Here is a 27,284-nt window from a genome sequence, read left to right as displayed (position 1 = left end):
GATATGCTTAAGTTCAATTTATTTCTCTCAGTCAAATTGAGCAATTTTTTTCCTTTCTAATTACACCTTCCGTCTATACAATTTAATTTCTTGTGCCGCTCCTTTTTATAATAACTTCTAACAAATGTAATTAGTCTTAACAAGATTTTAATTATTTCTAGAATCATAAATTAGCGACATATTGTATATTTTTAAAGTTACTTTGAAGTCTGGTATCTGATGCGCAAAACCATATATTTGACTTTAAAAAGTAAACATAGTCATACATCACGGAAATGGGCACCTCTGCCCAACATGTCCATGCTGACCAAGGTGCCCAATCTAGTCCCATTTGCCTTTGGCCCACCTCCCTCTAAACTTTTCCTATTCATGGTACATTCCTTTCCACAAACCTGTTCACATGTTTATGCTGTTGCACATGCAATATCCAATCACTTTTTGAAGGAACTTAACTTGTTTATTTAACCCCAATGATCTCCGAGACTGCCAGAGGACAATTGAGCCAGATCGATTGATAAGTCCTCAGTAACGATATGACTCTTTATCCATGTGTAACAAAGAACTGCAGATGCTGATTTAATCAAAGGTAGACAGAAAATGCTGGAGTAACTCAGCGGGACAGACACCATCTCCGGAGAGAATGAATGGGTGATGTTTCAGGTTGAGACCCTCCTTCAGACTGATGTCATGGGAGGGAGCGGGACAAAGATAGAATGTAGTTGGAGACAGTAAGGCTAGTGGGAGAACTGGGAGGGGATAGGGGATGGAGAGAGAAAGCAAGGCCAATCTGAAGTTAGAGAGGTCAATGTTCATATCGCTGGGGTGTAAACTACCCAAGTGAAATATGAGGTGCTGTTCCTCCAATTTGCACTGGGCCTCACTCTGACAATGGAGGAGGTCCAGGACAGAAAGGTCAGATTGGGAATGGGTCAGATTAATGGTCAGAGTTTTGTTTGAGTTGAGTTTAATAGTCTGATGGTTGTGGGGAAGCAGCTATTCCTGAACCTGGATGTTGCAGATTTCAGGCTCCTGTACCTTCTACCTGAAGGCAGTGGAGAGATGAGTGAGTGGCCAGGATGGTGTCGATCCTTGATGATGCTGGCAGCCTTTTTGAGGCAGTGACTCGGATAGATCCTCTCGATGGTGTGGAGGTCAGAGCTGGTGTTGGACTGGGCAGTGTTTACAACCTTTTGCAGTCTTTCCATCCAAGGCGTAGCTATGGGCACTCGCATGGGCCCTAGCTATGCCTGCTTCTTTGTAGGGTACATCGAACAATCCCTGTTCCAGGCGTACACTGGCCCTATCCCTGAACTCTACCTCCGCTACATTGATGACTGTATTGGTGCTACCTCCTGCACCCATGCAGAACTCACTTACTTCATCAACTTCACCACTATTTTCCATCCTGCACTCAAATTCACTCCGACATCTCCCTACTGTTTCTAGATCTCACCATCTCCATCACAGGAAACAGACTATTGATTGACATCTACTACAAACACCTGTCCCTTTACCACCCCTCTCGACTCCATCCAAGGACCCAAACAGTCTTTCCTGGTGTGGCAGAGGTTCACTTGCACCTCCTCCTACCTCATCTACTCTATCCGCTGTGTCAACTTCTCTACATCGGCGAGACCAAGCGCAGGCTAGGCGATTTCGCTGAACACCACCGCTCAGTCCGTCTTAACCTACTTGAAAGGCTGAGTTGAAAATGACAGGTTGGATGGGTGAAGTTTCGGGTTGAGACCTTTCTTCAGACTGAAGAAGGGTCTCAACCCGAAACGTCACCCATTCCTTCTCTCCAGAGATGCTGCCTGTCCCGCTGAGTCACTGCAGCATTTTGTGACTCTTTATCCATTTGTATTTAACTACTTCTTCAATAAGCTCCTGTTACAAGGACAAACGTTGAGCATTCACTGATGAATGTGCAATATTTAATTCCATTCACAGCACCTCGGCAAGTGAAGCAGTCGATGTCTGCATGCATCTTGATTTAGACAACACTCAGACATGGCTGATGGATGCCAATTAATATTCATGTAAAAAAACGGATGCTGGAGATGATTAAACACCTACTTTGACATTCAGTGACGATACCATTGTGAAGTCTGTATCTTTGATCACCAAAATATACTATAGTTACTCAGCTATGATATTCCAACATCACATCCCGTACCTGGGACCTCTACCAGAAAGAAGGACAAAGATATCAGGTGCATGGGATGACCATCACCTGAAGGTTTGCCACCAAACTAATTGGTGTCCTGACTTGGAAAAGTTGCTTATACGTCATCCTTGAGTTCAAATTCTGGAACTTCCACCCCATTGTTGGCATACCCTCACCAGCTAATTCAAAGAAGGGAGCTTACCGCCAACTTTGGATGAGCAAAGTTTGCTGGTCGTAGGATTGATACCCAAATCCAGGAATATGAAATGAAAAAAATCTGATTTTTAACCTGTAAGCCTTAAGATTACCATTCTCATATTTCCTCATTTTTCATTCTCGTGGCGTGCTGTTTGAATATATCTCCTCTCTACGATTATAGGGCATTCACTTAAAGGAAAGTACTTTGTTTAGACATTTGAAGGTGGATTCATCATTGCGAGGAAAAAATGAACAGTGCTGGAGTAAATCAGGGGGTCAGGCAGCATCTCTGGAGGACATGCATCGGCATCATCTCGGGTTGGGACCCTTCTTCAGACTGATTGTGGTAGGGGATTGTGGAAGGGATAGACAGAGTTGACGTGGATAAGCTTTTCCCATTTAGAGTAGGGAAGATTTAAACGAGAGGACATGACTTGAGAATTAAGGGACATACGTTTAGGGGTAATACGAGGGGGAACTCCTTTACTCATAGTGGTAGCTGTGTGGAATGAGTTTCCAGTGGATGTGGTGGATGCAGGTTCAATTTTATCATTTAAAAATAAATTGGATATGTATATGGATGGGAAAGGAATGGAGGGTTATGGTCTGAGTGCAGGTAGATGGGACTAGGGGAAAATAAGGGTTTAGCACGGACTTGAAGGGCCGAGATGGCCTGTTTCTGTGCTGTAATTGTTATATGGTTATATGGGAGAGACAGCTGGAAAAGAGCTGTGGCGAGCTAGGTTGCTTTCTAAATCACTCTTTCCATTCACTGTCTTGAATTCTATTCTTAGTGTGACATTGTTGACCACAGGGAATCTACTAAACAATTCATGTCAAAATTGCACGTGTTGAGTTGTCCAATTTTAATACACTGTTAAAACTTATTTTGACCCCAGCATCTACTACAGAACAAAAGTAAAAAGCTCATATTTAGCTTACGGAGATTGATCATTAAAATGGAAGAAACGATTGTTGTAGACATTTTAGTTTCCATTGTAAACATTTTTACATATCATTGTTATACCTCGTATTTACAGACGCACGCACACACACACGCACACATGTATACATATATATATATACATATACACACGCACACGCACATATGTTTTTATATATATATATATATATACACACACACATTAATATATACACACACACACACACACACACACTCACTCCTTGTGCTTGGTCAGAGTTTTCTTATCAAATTATGGAGTGTTATGGTGAGTCCCTTTTTATACAGCTTGGAATTTAAGGAGACTGATGACTCAAGGTCCCTCTGAGATTTGCATTCTGTACTTCTATTACCTTTGTATACAGGTATGTATACTTCTCTAAATTGCCTCAGAAGCTTTGTATTTTTTTAGTACCCATTATTTATTGCAAATTTGATAGGTACTCGGAGATAGAACAATGCTTGCCTTTTCCAGAAGTAATTGAGATTGTAGGGTACACATAATTAAGCCTCAGAAAAACTGTCATTTTTCTCAATATGTTTCGAACTCCTCCGTAGTTTTGATTTTTTAATGTATGGTGCATAAAACAATATTACTCTACTGATTGTCCTTTTTACTTAATTTGTGTAATGAATCGAACAATCATCCTAGATGATGCTTGCTTATTTTCCCAACATATATACATTTCTGTTATTTGTTTACCCACTTGCATGGCCTGGCTAATAGGTCCTAGATTATTACTTAATTGGTTATGATATCAAATGTATTTGCAGATTTGGTCGATTTGTCTTAAACATTTTTAACATAATTGTCTTGGATTAAGAGTAAGGACTCACATCAATGCCACGGCTACTCCACATAATTTAAATATGCACTCTCTTTTCCATGTGTTCCTGAAATTATGTCTACCATTACCAATGAGATGGGACAGTACATTGCTTATCGTTTCCAGAATTTTCTTGAACTCACACGTTTTATGTTAAGATTTTAGTTAAATTATTTTTGGCTATCTTGGTTAGTTTCCATTATATGGTTTACTATTTTTTTTAAATAGGATTCTTCAGTGTTGATAAGCTGTGGCTATTCAAGATTAAAAGAATGAATGTGACATGATCTGAATGTTTTTCTTGTCTAATGGTGCTACATTTTATTTTGTCTAGATCATTGCTAAGTTTAGTGTGGATAACAGGACAAGAGCCTTGGCGCAAGCACTACGCCGAGCTTCGAATGTTAGACTGTGCATCAATCGAGTTGAGGAACTGAATTACCACCTTCTAGAATTTCCTGAAACCAGGGCAGTGGCTGTCAAGGTAAATGAGGGAGGTACCTATTTTATTTTGGAGTGAATCGGTTGAAACGTGCAGTGGGTTTTTGACTGCTACGCCATTCCCCCACCATCAGCCTTGCTGCTCTATTCCACTGTACAATAGTCCTGGTTCGAACATGAAGCAAAATAGTTGCAAGTTGTTTTCCTTTAGCACTGCACTTGGCATGTCGAGACCAAGTATAATAGGCTAGATCCAGACAGTGCCTCCCCTTCACCGATCATGGGAAGCCCTTGTTGCATGGCTTCCAATGTCTTTCAGGTTTTCTGTGACAAATCGGGGTCTATGAGTAGTGGCTAGTCCATGTAAATTCATTACCAATATCGATAATTAAAATATGAAGAAAAGGTTGCATTGAATAACCTGGAGAGAAGGAATGGGTGACTTTTTGGGTCGAGGCCCTTCTTCAGACGTCTCGAACAGAAACGTATGGGTTTGTAGGTTAATTGGCTTGGTATAATTATAAATTGTCCCTGGTGTGTGAAAGATGGTGTTACTGTGCGGGGATCGCTGGTTGGCGCAGACATGATGGGCCAAAGGATGTGGTTCCGCGCTGTATCTCTTAAACTAAAAAACTATAACTAGTGGTGGCTCAGGGTAGTACAGGTGAGTAGCAGGTGCTAATTTCTGTGTATTTGCTTTGCAGCGCAGGCAGTGCCGGATTTACGTATAAGCTAAACAAGCTATAGCTTAGGGCCCCCACTTTCTAGGGGGCCCCCAAAAAAAATTGATGGGCCTCGAGGTCTAGGGGGGCCTCCGGCCAAGGCAGAACACCTACCGTTCAACTCTGGGCGGCCCCCCTCTCTATCTCTCTCTCTCTCCCTCTCCATCTCCCCCCGCTATCCATGTCCGGGCCGCCGGGCTCCGCATCCGCCGGCACGGCAGGCCGCCCGCCTTGCACATGCGCACAACCACGGCCAGCACATCATCGGCTGCCCTATGCATGCACACTGCAACGGCAACTGGTCGGCGCTGGGCACTTTCTCCCTCGCTTTGAATTGTGGGAGATTTGGCCGCCATGGCTGTCCGGTCGTTGGGGGCCTCACAAGTGGAACAGCTTAGGGCCTCTCTTCATCTAAATCCGGCACTGAGCGCAGGACTTGCTGTCAGGCAAAAACTATAAAAACGACATGGTCATTGGAATGAAAAAATCAATTAGATTGAAATTAAAATTGTGCTACTTGAAAGGCTGAGTTGAAAATGACAGGTTGGATGGGCGAAGTTTTGGGTTGAGACCTTTCTTCAGACTGAAGAAGGGTCTCGACCTGAAATGTCACCCATTCCTCTCTAGAGATGTTGCCTGTCCTACTAAGTTACTCCAGCATGTTGTGTCTTCGGTTTAAACCAGCATCCGCTCATGCACATGATAGGTTGGATGTTTGGCTATGGAGGAATAGATTATTTGAGAGAGAAAACAAAATGTATATAATTTAATCATAGTTTAACTGAAGATCTCTCAGTTTCAAACATTACAGCATTTTGTTGTGACGTCCAAAAATGTACATGCTCTAACCTTATCTGTGGGACCGTCCCAAAATCAAAATACATCACAAGCACTAGTTCCTGATTATCTATACTACCAGTCACATCCTCAAACAATTCAGCAAATGAGTCATCCATAATTTTTCTTTCACAAAGCCATGCCGACTCTGTTCTTTCCTATTATTGTTTTCTCCATTTCAAAATCTTTCATCGTAAATTTCTGCATTTTCTATACTACTGACTCTCAACTGGTTGTTTTGTTTTCTCTTTTTTTTTTTAAATAGTGGGTTAATATTTACTCCCCTGCAATCCACAGGAACAATTCTAGAATCTGTAGAATTTGCGTGATCGCCAAAGTTACTGCTCCAAACTCTGGAGCGTAGATCATCGACTGCTTGGGATTTGTCAGCTCTGCAATAGTTTTACCTATTGCTCCACAGTGCCACCTGGTGGTTAGATATAAAATTACAAGCAGGTCTGAATGTAGGTTTCCGCGTTGGGTATCATGTTTATGATGAGATATTATTTAAAACTAGAATGGCATTGTGAGGGTGAGGATACAGATAATATAAGGGTAATACCCCTGTCCCACTTAGGAAACCTGAACGGAAACCTCTGGAGACTGTGCGCCCCACCCAAGGTTTCCGTGCGGTTCCCGGAGATTTTTGTCAGATAGACACAACTACCTGCTTCCACTACCTGCTTCCACTACCTGCTTCCACTACCTGCAACCTCCGGGAACCGCACGGAAACCTTGGGTGGGGCGCAAAGTCTCCAGAGGTTTCCGTTCAGGTTTCCTAAGTGGGACAGGGGCATAACTCCTCAGATTACCTGAAGTAGGATTTTTCCTGATATAATATATAATTCTTAACAATGTGCATTCCTTGATTTATAATTGTTGTTACAATTCTGCTCAGTGCATGTTTATGGGCTTTTTGCTCAATTAAACTGTAAATGCCCAATGATACAACATTATGGATTTTGACATTCTGGAACTGAGCCTTAAAACATTTGAGCTACATAATGTTCAGTACCAAACCCTTTTGGCTGTACGTTCTGACACTGTTGTGGTTGTGGTCTGAATAATACGAGGTGATGAAATGAGACGAGAAGCATAGGAGATGCGTTTCGCACAATGGCTTGAGTATGGGGTCTCTTCCCTGTCTCTTTTGCACCATAATCCGCCCTGGATATGCTACATTCTCACACAATTTAAATGGGCGTGTTATTGTAAGATATGGTAGAATAATGTAGAGTGGCATGGTAAAGCAGCCTAGTGACTCATACCCTAGAGGTCAGTTCAAAACTCACCCAGGCAGGTTGGGGAAATTAACTTCAATAAACCTAGCAATTTTGGGATTCGCAGTCATGCTGCCAACAGAGCTGCTGTATCGCAGCTCCAGCGACCTGTGTTCAATCCTGACCAACAGTACTATCTGTGTGGAGTTTACATGTTCTTCCTGTGACCATATGCTCTGGCTTCATCCTAGATCCCAAAGTGCAGATTGATAGGTTACGTGACCAGTGTAAATTGCCCCAATTCCATAGGTAAGTCATGGAATCTAGTTTTGATAGGTATGAGGAGAGAATGAAATGGGATCAATGTAATGGTGCTTTATGGTCAATGTTGATGGCGATCTGAAGGATCTGTTTCTGTGCTGTACAATTTATGATTCACATTTTTTTCCTTTCAGGTAAAAAAATGTACTAATCAAGGTCTTTGCACCTTGGAAATTAAGCTGACGAGTTTGTTGGTAGTTATGGGTATGAAGGGAAAGAGTTAATTAATCAGTATTGTAATTGCTGTATGCTGTACAAACTTGTAACTGTGATGGGCAGTTTTATTGATCTTGAACGAATGGACTGAGCCTTCGAGTTCTGCATATTGATGCCCAGCTTTCAAATTAGAAGATTTATTGCCTGATGTAAATACTTTTTGCTAGCTTCCCATCTGGAGCAAGTGGGAAAGCTGAAGGTAGAATTTAAATGAGATGTGGGAGTATTCACTTTAGAGACAGCGTGGAAATGGTCCATTCGGCCCACCGAATCTGCGTCAACCACCGATCACCTCGTACATGAGCACTATCCTACACAATAGGGATAATTTTATTTTACCGAAGCCAATTACCCTACAAACCTGCATTTCTTTGGACTGTGGGCGAAAACAGGAATAACCAGAGTAAACCCATGCAATCATAGGGAAAGTGTACAAGCTCTGTACAGACACCACCCGTAGTCGGGATCAAACCCGGGTCTCTGGGTACTGCTGTTGCACTTGCAGAATACATTGGAGTATTTAAATATTCACTTCAGGGATTTGCATAAAATAGCATTGCTGTCTTTCCATTGAATATTTTCATCAACGTTTCATGCAATATTTTGTCTAAAAGCAGGCTGAAAATAACTTTTATTCCATTAAACATACATTATAATTCCCGTGAAGAATATTTTAAATGTTTTTAAAATTATGTCTTGTTTCAAACAGGAGAAGCTAATTCCTTGCTTGTTACGCCTGAGGCAGGCAAATGATGAAACTCTTCAGAGTGCAGTCAGAGAGTCTCTGGCTTTAATTGGATATTCCAATCCTATTAAAGGCCGCGGTATAAGAATCTTGGCTATTGATGGAGGAGGAACAAGGTAATGAATTGACTGATTTTAAATTGTAGCATTTAACATTACATCAAAGTGACTCTCCTCTACCTTCACCAAATGACATACAACTAACCAAATTATTGAACAGTTCATTTTCTGGCAACACCACTTTCATATTTGTTATACGCATCTCTTTTTCTAGCGCTTGATTGTTGCCTGAATGATTCCTGAAGCAAAATTATTTTTATTCGTAGTGTCTTGTAAGGGTGTGTACACAACAGTCGAAAGAAGATTTCTTTCTACATTGTACTTTTACTGCCACCAGTATTGAAATCTAGCCCCCCGCGGTAGTTTGCTGGTTTCTCAATTACTAAGAGTTCTTCATTAAAAAGGCTTGAACAATCTCAATATAATTATCCATTGATTATGGGTTTGCAATCAAAAGTCATAGAACTATACAACATGGAAACAATGTCTGGTCAAACATGTCCATGCCAACCAAGTTACCTAAGCTTGTCCCCTGTGCATATGCCCAACCCATATCCCTCCAAACCTTTCTTATCCATGTACAGTCAATTCTTGTTAGTCTGACACACAATCCGTTGCTCCTTGTGTATGATGGATCATTTAGTATGTCAGATTATCAAATTTGACAATCGCTGAGTTAACTGACAACATCGATTGAAAATTCAAACATTTTACATGGGATGAAGAATAATGTGACACAAATGAATGATCAGTAATGAATCAGAAAATAAAGTGTATTGACACACTAAAATATTTATTAGTAACGTAAGGAATCATTCGTATGTACAGAGCTGCTTCTTGCGTTGAATGCTTGATATAAACACTACGCATTATTTCCTGTGCACTTATTGGGCGAATGAATCCGCTCGGTAACATTTTGACATGGGAACTACTAATGAGAAGTTTTACAAATAGATGCGTTTGATTTCTTTTAATGTATACAAACAGCTTTAAAAAGGAATATATTAAAGTTGTGAATTAACATCACTTTCCACTTTCTGATTGGCTGTGAGAAGCACAGTAAACTGTGATCTTATAACTGGGAATAGGCGGGGATAATTGTGGATGTTATTTGTTTGGCTGCGAGTTGAATGAAGAGTTTGAGTCGCGTGATCTGAAATCTTCGTTTTGCGTACTGAGTGTTGGGTGAACTATTGAAACATAGAAAATAGGTGCAGGAGGAGGCCATCCGGGCCTTCAAGCCAGCACCACCATTCATTGTGATCATGGCTTATCGTCCCCAATCAATAACCCGTGCCTGCCTTCTTCCCATATCCCTTGAAATATAATGAAATATCAACGACTGGTTTTGGAAAAAAGTTCCTGTGTTGGAATATGAATTATCAAATTAACAAGTGCATTTATGCTCTCCCAAAACCTTTGGCTTTAGTCTTCCATACTTTCGGAATTCATCTCATCTGAGCCTCTCGTGATTTTAGACGCCTCAAATGCTGCAGGGAAATAAAGACCAAGACTACGCAGCCTCACCTTATAATTCAAATCTCCTAGACCTGGCAACATCTTTGGAATGTTTTTTTGTTTGCTGTTTAATGACATTCTATAGCAGGGTACATAGCACTCCAAATGTGTCCTTACCAACAACTTGTGCAGCTGTAACATGACGTCCAAACCGCTATGCTTAATGCACTGACTGATGAAGCCAAGTGTTCCAAACACCTTCACAACCCTGTCTATCTGTGTTGCCATATAGGCGCACCCCTATATCTCTCCATTCTACCATACTACCCAGGGCACTAGCATTTAATGCAAGTGCTGTCCTGAATTGTCTTACCAAAATGTAACAGGTCACATTTATTTGAATTAAACTCCATCTGCCATTCCTCAGCTCATTGGCCCAGTTAATCAAGATTCTTTTGTAACTAGATCACCTTCGTGTTCCATTATACCATTAATTTTAGTGTAATCGGCAAAATGACCAACCATGCCACCTACAGTCGCATCCAAATCGTTAATTTAAATAAGTTCACGCAAAATGTGGAATTTTAAATTGTATAAAGCAATCATCACTAATGATCAGCTTTACTCAAAGCAAAGTTTATTTTTAAACAATCACGTGGATATTCCCTTCTTTTCACAAACACAAACATTCTGTATTTGCAAATGGGTGGAGGGGGTGGTTGTGGCTAAAATTTTATTTGCAAAATGTTTTTTCTCTGTGTTTTGTCTTTGAATATAATTAAACTGGTGCTGATAAAGAATTTCATACTCTGAAGCTTAATCACAGCGGCTTGATACATTTGGACGAGATAATTATTCCTTGTCATTAGTCAGTGTGCTGAGCCCTGAAGATAGCTTTATCTGGAAAACTGTTTGCTGCTGGCTCTTCCATTTCCAAACAAGTAATTTCATCATTAATTATGAAGCAAGAGGAGGGACAGAGTTTTTAAGTCTAGTAGGATTTTAACTGAACTTGATTGCAAAGTGCTGCTAATCACGAACAGTCCCAACACTGAGATAAAGTCAAGCTATAGCAACAATAAAGTACATATATTATCCTATTAAACAAGATATGTACCAGTTGAAACTAGCAGTTCTTTATCCTTATTCTCAGTCAACCTCAAGTAAGTTTTATTCTCTGCCAAGTGTATGAGAGATTGGAGAGCGACAGAAGATTCTTGTCCAGAAAACATCACTGCTGCCTGTGTTTGAAGCACAAAAAATGAATCCATAGACTTAATGGTTGAAAATTTATTACTTGCAAGTAGACCTAGTAAACAAGAAAATGAAATTTAAGATTTATCTTGACCAGAATAATGTTATTTAATAACATTACCATTGCTGAAACCTCCACATTTAACATACCGGTGATTGTATCATCTATCTGAACGTTATGGTTACCAAAACAGATTATAGGTTATTAATCAAGATGTCAGTGGCTGATTTTTAGATTCTCCACCCTCAAGGCACGTCAGAAATATACTTGAATATTCTCCACTTGCCTGGATAGGACCTTGTATGACAATATTCAAACATATTTTTCCATCCGGAACCAAGATTACCACCAGATTAACATCTGAACAAAAATCCACACATCTTCAACTTTAAGTGCACCTTAGCTTCAGTGTGTTCCGAATAGTGGAGACATTGCATAAATTGCTGACATTCGTTGGACAGAATTAGATAAACCACAATCTCAATCAAGAACGAGGCCTCGGGTGCATGAGAACATCTAACTCAACATCATAGAATCATACGGCGTAGAAACAGGCCCTTCGGCCCAGCTGTGAAAAAGATGTACCATCTACACTAGTCCCACCTGCCTGCATTTGGCTCATATCCCTCTAAACCTTTCCTATCCAAGTACCTGTCCATAGATAGGGGGAACAGTCATTTTCCCAGATTGGAAATATCAATGACTCGAGGGCACAGCTTCACGGTGAGGGGGACAAAGTTTAAAGGAGAAGTAAATGGCGAGTTTTTACATGGAGAATGGGGTGCATGAAACGCGCTGCCAGGGGCGATGGTGGAGGCAAATACAATCGTGGTTTTTTAAATGGGCAAATGGATATGCAGGGAATGGATGGATGTGAATCGCGTGCAGGCAGAGAATAGTTTAATGGCATCATGTTCAGCACTTGCATTGTGGGCTGAATGGCCTGTTTCTATGTTGTATGTTCTATTAAATCAATATTTAGTTCCAATAAATAAAATATAATTTTGATTTTAGCAATCATTCAGAGCACTACCTAATTTAGAAGTTTGTTTAGTTTTTTGTTTTTATGCAAAATTCATGAACTTGTACATGATTCTTTGAAGAAATGTTTTATTTGTTATAGGGGACTGATTGCTCTTCAGACCCTCCGTAAACTTGAAGAATTGACAGGAAAACAAGTCTATCAGCTCTTCGACTACATCTGTGGGGTTAGCACAGGTAAGTTGCACGCGCGGTGTGAGAATAGAATCTTGAGTGGGTGTTCATCTGTTCAGTCCATTGTTCCAGTTATAAAACTGTTCCTTATATGATTTTGGTTTCACGGAATTTACTTCCGCTATTGCGCCTAAAACGACATTCTATTGACTTTTCTTTGTGGAGACCAAAATTACTGGTATTGATCCTAAATTTGGTTTTGAACAACTTGGACTTGTAATTGTTGGTCTGGTGATAATGCTATGCCATTTATTCTTCATGGTTTGAAGACGTTTTGCCATCTCTAAGAGTATTGATACAGTGCGCAGTGGTAGACCTGCCATCTTACAGCGCCAGAGAACCGAGTGCAATCCTGATTATGGTGGCTGTCTCTATGGAGATTGTCCATTCTCCCTGTGACTAGGTGGGTTTTCTTCACTTCCTCCCACTCTCAAAAGACTTATAGATGTGTAGGCTACGGGGTGATCTGGGTGATCGATGGTCAATGTGGACTCATTGGACCGAAGGGCCTGTTTCTGCATTGTATCTCTAAAGTCCCGATTCCAAAACTTGGCGAGATCTGCTGGTGCCGAGGTGATACATTCCAGCACCCTTTCAATTACTTATAATTTAATACATTAGGTAATATCCATTTCACAATGACTGAAGAGGAATGAGGTTGATGATATCATCGTAGTCTTTCTATCCTCGACATTGATGCACACTTAGTTTTGAACTGCACCTGCAGTTAGAGCACTTTTATTGCCTTAAGAATTTGGATGATAACTTAAGCTCTTTTGAAGACAAACTATGGCATATTAAGCTTGTTGGTTTGGTTAAAATAAAACTGGATAATTTTAAACCAAGGTCTTTCTCTAATAAATTCTAACTTTCGAGCATTTCAGATTGAAGAATTGATGCTTACATGTACAGTGATAAACTTTATAACTCCTTTCTTGCCTCTGGATGTGATGCATTTTAACCAGAATAGAGAATTGTGTAACCTTCATGCTAACCAGCAGAGGGCACTGGTTGTTAACAGTTCATACTTGTCCAGCACAATTATAAGGGATAGACACAAAGTGCTGGAGTAACTCAACTCGTCAGGCAGTATCTCTGGAGAAAAAGGGCAGGTGACTTTTCAGGTTGGGATCCTCCTTTCAGTCTGAAGAAGGGTCTCGATACGAAACTTCACCTACCCTTTCTCCGGAAGTGCTGCCTGATTCGCTGAGCTACTACAACACTTCGTGTCTACCTTTGGTATAAACCCGGCATTGCATTTCTTGGTTTCTATAATTATAACGGAGTTTTGTGCTATGAATGAGTGAAATGAGAAAATAAGTGATAGACATCCTGTACATCACGGACAGTACTGACCTGACCCTGACAATCGACAAAGTAATTGCACTGTGGAAACTCATTTATTGAGATGAAAATTGATAATATTTTTCTTACTTTCCACATCTACCAATCTTTCATCTTTCACCTATCAGTTGCCAGGCCTTGTCCCACCCTTACCTCTCTTTTCCAGCTTGCTCCCCCATGGTTTTTACACAGAGGTAGGTGCCTGGAACATGCTGCCAGTGGTGGTGGTTGAGGCAGACATGATAGTGGCATTTGAGGCTTTTAGATAGGCACATTGATATGCAGGGAATAGAAGGATATGGATTGCATGCAGGCAGAGGAGATTAGTTTCACTTGGTAATATGTATGGCACGGACATTGCGGGCTGAAGGGCCTGTTTCCAATGCTATACTGTTCGGTGTTCTATATTGCACACGTGACCGTTTTGAGGCAAATATAATTCTGTATTTACCCCTCATGATCAGTTCAATTTAGTTTATTGTCACATGTATTGAGGTACTGTGAAAAGCTTTTGTTGTGTGCTAACTAGTTGGCAGAAAGACAATACATGATTACAATCTATCCATTTACAATGTGTAGAGACACGATAAGGGAATAACGTTTAATATAGATACATGGATAAGGATAAGGGAATAATGTTTAGAATCTTCTCTTTCTACCAATAAAATCCTCCTCCAATATCTCAATTGGATAAAATGCCAACTGGATGCATTTGAAACCGTTAATAACTGGCAAGACCCTGGTTGACAATTATACCCATTCAGTTGTCAGACAGGTGAGAGCTTCAATCTTCATCTCTAGTTCAGGCCAGCAACGAAATAATGAAAGAGGTGACCATTCAAAATTCAACACATGTTTACAACTTCTTTCTCCATTTGCACAACTCCATATTTATCCATGTTATCTTGCATTTTCATAATATTCTGCATTTAATCATTTTTTAAACCAGAAATTGCTGCCATTAAGAAATGTAATAATGCTGTTATATCATTTACAAATGTGATAGGCAGCAGGATATGAGAAAGCATCTTGGTGGACCGCCACTGTTAACATTTCTTGATTCAGTTAGATAAATTTCAAATACTCAATTAACTTTAAATATCCTTATCACTATTGCTCGTAGGACAAATATCCTTATCACCATTACTCGTAGGACAAGGCTCAAATATTGTTTTTGAAGTCTAAGTGAACTTGCATCTGTCACAAGCTTGCAAATCTGTTATTCTGACACTGCTGACTGGCAGTCATATTGCTTGTACACATCAAAGACACTCTGTGGAATACCAGCTGTGACTTGATTTGTTTTATGAGAAGGTTTTGGGGTAATTCCCCTATCCAGCGACATTGGCACGTGATTTAGGCCATTGTTTCAGTGCAGTATTGAGATATTGCTGCATTGCCCAAGATGGTACCTGTTGGATGATACTGTAACCTGAAGTCCCTGGGGTCTATGGTATTTTCAAGATAAGAACAGGAGTCATCCAACTTGGAGCATATCTTGTGATGGGTTGCTGGGAATTAGGGGTCTTATCACAAAATAGGCAGCTTGACATGGAGTCGGAGTCTTGCAGCACCAAACCAAGCCCTCGGCTCAACTCGTTCATGCCCTTATACACTAGTCACATTTGCCCGTAACCCATATCATTCTAACCTTTGTCTTCTGGGTGGACTTGCCTCAGTCCAGCATGGGCCTCTTTGTAGCATAGCTATCTGTGGAACTCAGTGTCCCAGTGGAGTCTCCTGGCCCTCATTACCAGATCTTGCAGCTGGTACAACTGCAGCCCCACAGCACCAGTGACCCCGCTCAATTCTGTCATCCGGTGCTGTCTTTGTGGACTTTGCATCTTCTCTCTGTGAACGTGTGGGATTCCCTGTGTCTCCCAATATCTTCCCACATTCGAAAGGTCTGTGAAATTGACGTTAATTGATCATTGTAAATTGCCATTAATGCATGGGCTAGTGGTAGAACCTGCTGAGTGGTGGCAGCAGGGGGGAATGGATTACTGGGGAAATTAGTGGGGAACGGGATTGTGCTGTGATCTGGCATAGAGTTAATGGGCTGAAATGACCGCTGCCTATGTTGTATGGAAATATGACCTGGTTCCCAAAGCAGAGTGATTAAAATCCAGAAGGCATAGAATTAAAGTAATTGGTAGAAGGATTCATGGGGGGGGGGGGGGATGAAGAAAGATGTTTTCATCCATAGGATGGTGGTGGTCTGGAATTAACTGCCTGATGGGGTGATCGAGGCAGAAACCCTCATTACACTAACACTGTAGTTGGATGTATATTTAAAGAGATGTTATCTGTCGGAGTGTAGACCTTGTTCTGGAATGGGCTCAGTAGTCTCCTCTTGTCATAAGCATTCTCTGATCCTATGTGGACAGTTGGTTTTGATCCAATGCTTGTGAGGCCAAAGAGTTTTAGTACATTTTCAATTGAAGTGGTTTATTCTTAACAGGAAAGCTGTAAAAAAAAAACTCCAGTCATTTCCCTCAGTTTTCTCATGTTATTAATTCCTCTTTATTCCAGTTAATAACACTGCTTACCTTTTGCACCAGGGGCTTGGAGGTTGGCTACTGGTAGAATGGTGTGTAAACGGTGAGCTCGGTAGCTCACAGATCATTAGAATATCTGTCCTGTTGTTATGCCGATGATTATTCCTCAACTAACATGAGCTAAAAGTATTTTCTTTCATTTGCATTTTGCTGTTTGAGGGACTTTGGATACAAATTGGTTGCCACATTCTCTTCGAAGTAAAAGCATTTTATTAATTTGGAGCACTTTGTATGTCCCGTGGTTGTAAACCCACTGTATTATGCAAGTTGATCTATAATTACTGGGTCAATGCTTCCCTCGGTTTTTGTTACAGTGTATTAGAACCATATTTCCCATTCTTTACTCACAGGATAATTGCAGACAGGGATAATCTGCCCAATTTACTTCATCTGCCCAGAAAAAAAGCACACAGTTGATAAATCCATGTCTTTTCTTTTGTTCTGATCTTTCCATACCCCAGCGGTATGAACATTGACTTCACTAATTTCAGGTAGTCCTTACTGTCTCCTCCCCTTCTCAGCTCTCCCTCTAGCCCTCTGGCTCCTCTTCTTTTCTTCTTCCCGCCCCCCACCCTCACATCAGCCTGAAGAAAGGTTTTGGCCCGAAACGTTGCCTGTTAGTGAAGGAGGATATTTTGAAACTTTCCTTCCAGCAATGTCTCTCTATCGCTCTGAGCACCACAGTTCTGTGACCCTTGGAATAAGGCCTTTGATCTTTGGGCCATAGATATTTTTTACAGTGCAGAAGTACCTGCACATGATTGTCAGTGGGCTGCATAGTCCCTTGCACTCTCTCTGTGCGTTCTGCAGATTGTTAGTTTCTGCTGGACATCTGCCTTCATGTGCCTATGGAGCAGATTTGGAGGAATGGTAGATTGTCCAATCCATAAATGCCCGCTGTTTGCATTTAATTAGCCTCTTGATCTCCTGGTTATTCTCTTGGATGTGGTTCTGCTTGGTCGAGAACTAAAGAGCCTTTGCAGGTCCGAATTGTGGCCAAGTTCAAATCAGTCATAAGAGATGGACACCTTTTGGCTGCAGTAGGTTGAGAGTTGAGACTGAAGAGGTGTGACGAGCTACTCTTGCGATGTACAAGAATTTTGACTGACTTTCTGATGTGTTAGGCTGAGGGGTTGATGGAGATAGAGCCTTAAGCAGTAGGGCCTGGCATGGTAGGGCAGATACCAACATCTTTCCTGTTCCTTGTTCAGGCAAGGTTTATCTATCAGATAAGCAACTCTCTATTCATTCTGTGTGTTGTTTTCTATTTGTTCTAACCTATGGACAAACTTCTTGTAAGTGACCTTATTAAAATCCTTCTGAAAATCTAAAAACATCACATCCACTGATTTCTCCATTCTATTCAGTGAATCACAATCTGAAAGATTAATGAAACACTATTTTTGTAAATCCATGCTGAATCCTATTATTCTTTTCTATGTATTCCATTGTGCATTATGGATCATTGATGTTAAATATGCTGAGCTTTCTCCACAGACTCTTGAGTTTCTTTTAGTTTCATCAGTTATTACAGCACCACTCACAGAAAATGTTTCCTGTCTCTTCTGTGTGAAAAATTACTCTTTTTTTTGTATTCAATTGTATCATTGTTCTTTCCCAATTATTATGTCTAAAATGATTCCTCAGCTGCCTCTTCATGTTCAACTACCTCCGCTCTATTTGCCAGTCATTGTTCCATATCCATTAACAAGTTTCCAATTTAAAAAAAATCTTTGGCTTAATAATGTCACTTGATACAAAAACCACAGTTAATGCTTCACACCATGTTTCTGAGACTCGCACCTTCACAGATGAATGGTGTATATGCAAAATCTTGAATTTAATTAAAGAGTAATATCTTATGACCGAGCGGTCCCCACAGGATTCAACCCTAGCCTACTCTCCGGAAGCAGTGGTTGTGGATCTCACATACTCCCCTTACCCCCTACCTCCCCTGGCCATCACAGATAGCCAAATACCAACCTTTTCTCTGATTTATTTGCCTCCTTTCCAGTTGAATCTCTAGCCCAGTGTCCACAGCATGCGGAGGAGAATAATGTTATTGATTGGCCAAGCAGTAAGCCCATGACCACAATGCCTGTTAGTACCAAATGCAAGAATATGTTTGAATGCAAGGAATTTCCAGTCTGTTTTCTGTCACTGAAAGTAAGCATGCAGATGCAGCAGACAGTGAAGAAAGCCAATGGCATATTGGCCTTCATTGCGTTAGGATTTGAGTTTAGGGGCAAGGAGGTCCAACTGCAGTTGTACACGGCCCTGGTGAGACTGCACCTGGAGTATGGTGTGCAATTTTGGTCTCCTAATTTAAGGAAGGACATTATTGCTATTGAGGGAGTGCTGCATAAGTTCACCAGGTTAATTCTGGTGGGACTGACGTATGATGAAAGAATGGGTCGACTGGGCTTGTATTCACTGCAATTTAGAAGGATGTGAGAGGATCTTATAGAAACATATAAAATTCTTAGAGGATTAGACGGGGTAGATGCTGAAAAAATGTTCCCGATGTTGGGGGAGTCCTCACAGTTTAAGAATAAGGGACTTAGGACTGAGATGAGGAAAAACTTTTTCACCTCAGTCCTAATCTGTGAAATTCTCTGCCACAGAAGGCAGTAGATGCGCACACGATCGCACGTACGCACACGAGTATATTATGCATCTATATGTGTATTATGCATATATACATATATACACACTTACAGTTCAGCTCGAGGGGGAGTTCCCCCCCACCACGGGTACCATGTAATCCCGTGCTACCTGCTCCATGGTCGGATAATCGGCAACTAAACTGTCTCCCCCATCTGGTATGTGAGGTGAGGAGGGGGCTGAGGACACCCAGCAGGACCCAAAACAAGATCTGTCAGAGTGGATGAGCTCCTAGCGAGCCAACGGCTATCCACACTTCAATAGAAGCTGCAATCACTGTGGTACATAGCATTGTGAGGCACCATTACCTGTTTTCAACGATGATGATGATGATGGTGATGACTTACCTTGCACGGGTCAATTTCTTTTCCAGATTTAACTTCTATTCGGTCAAAATCTGAGATTGTGCTATTGGATACAAGTGGCTTAGTTAAGCTGATTGTGATTTTCATTTGCAGGTGCCATACTAGCATTTATGTTGGGGTTTTTCCAGATTCCATTGGACGAGTGTGAGGAAATGTACCGAAAATTAGGTACAGATGTATTTAAACAGAACGTAATAATGGGAACTATGAAAATGGGCTGGAGCCATGCCTTTTATGAGAGTGAACCCTGGGAAAAAATACTGAAGTAAGTTTGGATATCCTATGATTTTCTTTGAATAATCCTCCACTGTCACTCAGCTCAGCACGCAACATTTATTCCTGAATGTCAGTGACACAGGTTGTCGAGTTTTTTTGAAATTGACGTTTATATTGCTGTTCAGGTGTTTCTTGCTGTGACTAATAATGTTCTCAATTATAGGGAAAGAATGGGTGAAGATTTTTTAATTCAAACTGCAAGAAATCCTAAAAGCCCCAAGGTGAGTAGGTCTGTATTTTAAATCGTAAGTGCTTGGTTTGCTGACAAATTGCTGCATCATACATTTGCATAATCTTGCAATCATGGAAAAAGATACATGTAGCCATTTAGCCTTGAATCACGTCACACTTAAATTATAACCCTCTTTTTGAAGTCTTACAAATGGTGGTGAATCTGTGGAATTGTCTACAGGAGGTCACGGGGGTATCAACGCATTGCCCAACGCATCACCGGTTCCTCGCTCCCCTCCATTGAGTCTGTCCAAAGCAAGCGTTGTCTGCGGAGGGCGCTCAGCATCGCCAAGGACTGCTCTCACCCCAACCATGGACTGTTTACCCTCCTACCATCCGGGAGGCGCTACAGGTCTCTCCATTACCGAACCAGCAGGTCGAGGAACAGCTTCTTTCCGGCGGCTGTCTACTCAACAACGTACCTCGGTGACTGCCAATCACCACCCCCCCCACCGGACACTTATTATTATTTATTCAAATCGTTTGCTATGTCGCTCTTCCAGGGAGATGCTAAATGCATTTCGTTGTCTCTGTACTGTACACTGACAATGACAATTAAAATTGAATCTGAATCTGAATCTGAATCAAAAGAAAACACAGATACATCTTTGAAAGATCGTAGAATTGAGAGCTGTGGGGAAATGGCAAAGAAGAGGAAAAGATGGCTGGGCAGATCAGCCGTGACCATGTCAAATGACAGTCCAGGCTACAGAGGCCAAGTTGCCTCTTCCTGCTCTTGATTTATTGTTCTTATGATCTCAGCAGTATTGATTTTACTAAATTCTCGTACACATCGCATTTTACTTAAGAACGTGATTAATCTTGTAGCAGAAATATTGTTAGAAACATGGCTGTAATAATTTAAACTTCCTTGCAACCCAGGTACTGTAAGTAAATGAATGTAGTGAGATAACATGGTAGGTATACAGATTCTCAAATCGTTGGCCATATGAAATTGAGCTGTGATTTATATCAAAAGTACATACTCCTAAACAAACTATGTAGTTTAGTGTGTTTATTTTTTTTGCTACTGAAGATCTTCAGATAAAAATTCTAATTGATGCAACACAAAAAATTAAGACAATTACAGGATAGTCTGTTGAATAATCCATGAAATGGTGGCTGAATTTGTAGAAAGTTGAAAGAGATTTGAGGATTAGAATTTGAAGATTAGTGTTTCAGCTTTGATCTCATCAAGCTTGCTTTGTGTATGAACATTGAAATTTAATCTTTATGCATCTGACTTTTATAAATAAAGATGTTGCTTACATTTTGCCTTGATCAAAGTGTTATTTTCCTGTTGGGCTGTAAATGTCCCCACCAAATTGCATGCCATTTTTACTACGTGGACTGACTTTTTGACAGTCTATTTTCCCTCTGGGATATTTTGTCTGGTATTATATCCCTTGAGTTGTATTTTCCAATGAAACTGAGACATCATTTGGTGGGACATCAGGTCTGAAGGAAATCCATGTGTTCACAATAAATTGTAAAATTAGGACAGACGCGTGTAATGATTGATTCTTTACCTTCTGCTCAATATTACTCAATACAATCTGAAGCAAGTCGACACAAGGAACAGTTTACAGGTATGTCTCCCTAAAAGTAAGAAGCATATCCCACGTAGAAACAAAGAACTGCAGATGCGGCACAAAAGGTTATTGCTGCTAAATGAGCAGAGGGCTCAGAAGGGGTGAGGTTAACCATACAACCATATAACCATATAACAATAACAGCACGGAAACAGGCCATCTCGGCCCTACAAGTCCATGCCGAACAAATTTTTTTCCCCTTAGTCCCACCTGCCTGCACTCATACCATAACCCTCCATTCCCTTCTCATCCATATGCCTATCCAATTTATTTTTAAATGATACCAATGAACCTGCCTCCACCACTTCCACTGGGAGCTCATTCCACACCGCTACCACTCTCTGCGTAAAGAAGTTCCCCCTCATATTACCCCTAAACTTCTGTCCCTTAATTCTGGTCATGTCCTCTTGTTTGAATCTTCCCTATTCTCAAAGGGAAAAGCTTGTCCACATCAACTCTGTCTATCCCTCTCATCATTTTAAAGACCTCTATCAGGTCCCCCCTTAACCTTCTGCGCTCCAGAGAATAAAGACCTAACTTATTCAACCTATCTCTGTAACTTAGTTGTTGAAACCCAGGCAACATTCTAGTAAATCTCCTCTGTACTCTCTCTATTTTGTTGACATCCTTCCTATAATTGGGCGACCAAAATTGTACACCATACTCCAAATTTGGTCTCACCAATGCCTTGTACAATTTTTACATTACATCCCAGCTTCTATACTCAATGCTCTGATTTATAAAGGCTAGCATACCAAAAGCTTTCTTTACCACCCTATCTATATGAGATTCCACCTTCAAGGAACTATGCACGGTTATACCCAGATCCCTCTGTTCAACTGTATTCTTCAATTCCCTACCATTTACCATGTACGTCCTATTTTGATTTGTCCTGCCAAGGTGTAGCACCTCACATTTACCAGCACTAAACTCCATCTGCCATCTTTCAGCCCATTCCTCCAAATGGCCCAAATCACTCTGTAGACTTTGGAAATCCTCTTCATTATCCACAACACCCCCTATCTTGGTATAATCTGCATACTTACTAATCCAATTTACCACACCTTCATCCAGATCATTGATGTACATGACAAACAACAAAGGACCCAACACAGATCCCTGAGGCACCCCACTAGTCACCTGCCTCCAACCCGATAAACAGCCATCCACCATTACCCTCTGGCTTCTCCCACTCAGCCACCGTTGAAACCATCCTGCTATTCCTGCATCCATACCCAACAGCCGAACCTTCCCAACCAACCTTCAATGAGGAACCTCGTCAAAGGCCCCACCAAAGTCCACATAGACAACATCCACTGCTCTACCCTCGTCAATTTCCCTAGTAACCTCCTCAAAAAATTCAAGAAGATTAGTCAAACATGACCTTCCAGGCACAAATCCACGCCGACTGTTCCCAATTAGACCCCGTTTATCCAGATGCTTATATATATTATCTCTTATAGGTTGAAGTGTCTGAGGGAATTGAAGAAGGGTCTTGACCCAAAACGTCATCTGTCCATGTTCTCCAGGGTTCCTGTCTCCCCTGCTGAGTTACTCCAGCACTTTGTGCCCTTTTAAACATAGCCCATGATCAGATTCTCTGACGCTATGCTCCCCATGTAAATTAGTTTTATTGAATCATGAATATGAGTTATGTCAGGATCTTCAAAAATAAATTTGTTTTCATGAAGCAATTATTTTGATATTAATAAGTAGTACTCATGACGAACACTCTTGACTCTCTCTTGACTCAAATGTTTGAACTGAAAGACAACTGTGTATGGTTAGTATCATTGCTTCTGGCACCTTTCGATAATTGCTTAACACCAATTGATTGAATTATAAGGAATTATTTTCCCAAGACAAGGGCGGTACATTAGCTTAGTAAAAGTCTAACTGGACCGTACAGATACAGAAAATAGCTGGGGCTCTTGGTACTTGATAATTTGACTTGTTCCGTGCAGGGAGACCATATAATTAGTTTCAGTGAACTACAGAGAGAAAACTAATGCATTGAAGCCAAAGTGGTTATATTAGTTATGGGCCACTGAGTAGTGCAGAAAGGTTTAAAATAAAATAATTTAGTATCATCAGCTTTCTGGAGAGCCTTATCAGTTAATAATTAGGACAATTGCTGTGCTAATCTTTATGCTGAACAAAGTAAAGGCCAAATTGATTTTCCATTTAGAGGGAAATAATATGTTTGGCATCCTTGCATCAATACAGAGTTGTGTTCACAAATCCAACTGCAGATTCTACAAGATTCTCCAAAGCAGAAAATTGTATGGATAAAATATGACACGTTTTCACATGTGATGCAGATTGTGTGCAGGAGATATAACGTGGCATGCTGCTTCAAATAAAACTATTTATCAGATATATTTTGAATAGAGTAAAACAAAATAATGATCAATTCCTTATTGTAAAATGTGCTGAATGAAAGAGGTTTATTAATAATCTATTTCGGGTATATCTGTAATATGTTTTGACCTTGAATTTGAGGGATGCCAGTGTTACTGTTTTCACCAGGCTCTCTATATTCCCTCAAGCCATTGTCTGGAATTTTGCTGCTAATTTTGAACACTGCCCAGGAAAATCGAGCATACTCTCCTGTGAGAACCTCCCATTATCTAGCTCTGTTGCTGTCAGCTTAGTTCAAGAGAATTCCTGGTGTTCTGCAACAGTAATTAATCAAGGATGGTGCAGGGAATGTATCACTTCCCAACTGACTTACCCACCAGTCCTGTCGGGCACTTTCTGCTCCATTTGTAGTAAATTGCCAATAATGGCAATCTCAGAATTGATAGAAGTTTGATCTCAAGAGTTTTCAACACGAAATAAGTTAAATGTTTACTGCTTGTGGCTTATAGTGTGTAGTGGCTTGTGTAGTAAAATCACTTACTATATATTCAAACCAAGGACCACCCCATGAATTTGACTTCCACCATGATCCACACAACTGGGCATTTCAGAACAGAACAGTCACACAGCCATTCACTCAGAATGCCAACTGCTGATACCTGTACTATGCTTTACAGATGTATTTTAGTCCAATAGAGCAGAGGAAACTTCCACTGATTTCCTCATTCTCAGGTTGGTAAAACTATCCACAGATCCTGAACAGGCTAATCCTATTTAAGTACTGTAAACCCATTGTACTCAAAGAGGATGAATCTGCTAATGGACGAAAGATAAGAGCTTGAAAATCAAAACAAAAATCTGCAAATGCTGTAAATCTAAAATTAGGATCAGCAAATGCTGGAAGTACTCTGAAGGTCAGGCCAAATCTGTGAGGAAAAGAAACGTTAGAAGAGTTAGCATTTCAGGCCAAGGCCACTATCAGAAGTGGAAAAGAGCAAACTTTTAGTTTTAGTTTAGGGATACAGTGTGGAAACAGGCCCTTTGGCCCACTGAATCTGCGCTAACCAACGATCACCCCGCACACCAACACTATCTTACACACTAGGGACAATTTACAGTAGCCAATTAACCTACAACTCTCCATGTTTTTGGAATATGGGAGGAAACCAGAGCTCATGCGGTCAAGGGGAGAAAGTACAAACTCTATACAGACAGTACCTGTGGTCAGGATCAAACCTGGGTCTCTGATGCTGTAAGGCAGCACCTCTTCCATTGTGCCACTGTACTGCCCAAACCAAGCTTGTTCATCTGTACAGCAGGCTTGTTATTTGATTTAATTGAGTTGGGTTACATATTTTTAAGTGTGACGGTGTGCTCAGTCCTTTAAGTTTAAACAAAAACTAATTTAGCTAGTCTGAAGCAATTAAAGGGAGCTGGCGAGCCTGTGGATGAGGCCTCGCCGGCTGACAAAGCTGTTCTCTCAGTGCAGCCAGCCACTAGGTGAGATCCTGCCTGCTCTGAACTGGAGATGGGTCCCTCATTGGGAGACTGCAGGCAGCTGACAGATAGTGAAAGATCTGCCTCAGTAGTTCTGGATGACTTGCCATCTCCTATTTTCTCATGTTATTGTTAGTTCCATTTTCAGTATTTATTTCCAAGAGTTTACTGATATTAACCTTGAAGTTGGGCTAACCCTAAAAATATATAATGCAATGCCTATTTAAAACAAAACCAACCTAATGTGCAGATTCCTACAACAAACCAACAAAGTGCTAGAGTAATTTTGGCAGATTATGCAGTATCTTTGGAGAACGTGGATAGGTGATGTTTCAGATCTGGATCCTTCTTTAGACCCTATCCATGTACTCCAGAGACGTTGCCTGACCTGCTAACCTACTCCAGCGCTTTGTCTCCTTTGTTTTGTTAAGCAGCACCTGCAATTCATTCATATGTTATAGGAGAAGGTTTAGGCCATTCAGCCCATCAAGTCTACTCCACCATTCAATCATGGCTGATCTATCTTTCCCACTCAACCACATTCTCCTGCTTTCTACCCATAACCCTTGACATCCATACTAATCACCATTCTGTCAATCTCCGCCTTAAAAATATCCATTGGCCTCCATAGCTGTCTGTGGTAATGAATTCCTCTTCAATTCTTTGTACAGGTATATGAACTTCATCTGTTGATTATTTCATTGTGGACAACGATATGTGGCTGAAATATAGAAACAGCTGAATGCTTTATTTAACTTTTATTCATTAATGAAACTCTACTTCGCAGGTAGCAGTTGTGAGTACTGTAGTGAACAAGGGGACACCACTGAAAGCATTCGTCTTCAGAAACTACAATCACCTACCTGGTATAAGATCGCATTATATGGGTGGGTGTAAATTTAAACTCTGGCAAGCCATCCGAGCATCTTCAGCTGCACCCGGCTATTTTCAGGAATATGCTATTGGCAACGACCTTCATCAGGTAAGGCTAGCAACTATGTACCAAAGTCTTGAATTTTTCAGTTTTAGCCAATTTATTTATTTTGAAATTGGAGGAAAGAAACCCTGAGGTTATTCCATTTTCTTCTTCTCCAGTGAAACACCGTGCCAGCAATAAATGTCATTTGTGCAGAATTTATGTTTTCATTCATTTTACTTTAACAATAGCATATGCGGTTGTCAAAATGCACGAATAGATGGTTGACCAATTTGGCTTTTGTTGTGGAAAGCATAGGTATGTTGTGAGCTAGTTGAAAGTCCCGATGGAAATGAAGATCAAGATGTTTATGATTATTTTAAGGTTTTCCTGAAGGAATACTTAATCCTGACAGTCTGTAATTGTTATTATTCCTGATTATTGGCTCATTGTGCTTTATACTGAAAGTTGCTGCAATCCTTGAAAGGAAGATCTTTGAATAACTAATGACACCTGAACTTGTTAGACCATAATAAAACCAAAAAATCCCTTGAACTGAACCAAAAATAAAACCCTAACATTTCTACTCTGAAATATACAATATCCATTAAACATGATTCGTAATTTTTTTCATGACAAATGTACGTTGATCAACAGGTTCCCAGGCAGTTTACAGCAAATGAGTTGCTTTTGATATTCAATAATTGGTGCCATGTAGGGATGCAGGCATTAATGTACTCACTGCAGGATCTTACTATTAGCAGAGGTGACACATTTAATGGTATTTAGTTTAAGCACAAATATTTGGTGGAATGAGTCCCTGTTTCTCATATAGAGT

The 27,284-nt window shown here is 40.6% G+C and overlaps 1 protein-coding gene across 2 annotated transcripts in view; it reads left to right on the top strand.

The window, feature by feature from the left end:
- pnpla8 (patatin-like phospholipase domain containing 8) overlaps window positions 1–27,284 on the top strand; it is a 51,649-nt gene that overhangs the window by 10,213 nt on the left and 14,152 nt on the right. For both annotated transcript variants that reach the window (XR_008725021.1, XM_055650315.1), the window contains exons 3-8: window positions 4,488–4,637; window positions 8,620–8,771; window positions 12,551–12,645; window positions 19,667–19,838; window positions 20,013–20,070; window positions 26,318–26,512. Coding sequence is in view for 1 of the 2 variants with exons in the window: in XM_055650315.1 (XP_055506290.1) it covers window positions 4,488–4,637; window positions 8,620–8,771; window positions 12,551–12,645; window positions 19,667–19,838; window positions 20,013–20,070; window positions 26,318–26,512 (822 nt within the window). In the remaining variant the exon portion in view is untranslated. The remainder of the gene's footprint in view (window positions 1–4,487; window positions 4,638–8,619; window positions 8,772–12,550; window positions 12,646–19,666; window positions 19,839–20,012; window positions 20,071–26,317; window positions 26,513–27,284) is intronic.

Source organism: Leucoraja erinacea, chromosome 19 (assembly GCF_028641065.1).
Source record: "Leucoraja erinacea ecotype New England chromosome 19, Leri_hhj_1, whole genome shotgun sequence".
NCBI classification, from domain to species: Eukaryota; Metazoa; Chordata; class Chondrichthyes; order Rajiformes; family Rajidae; genus Leucoraja; species Leucoraja erinaceus.
This window is presented reverse-complemented; position numbering and strand designations above follow the sequence as displayed.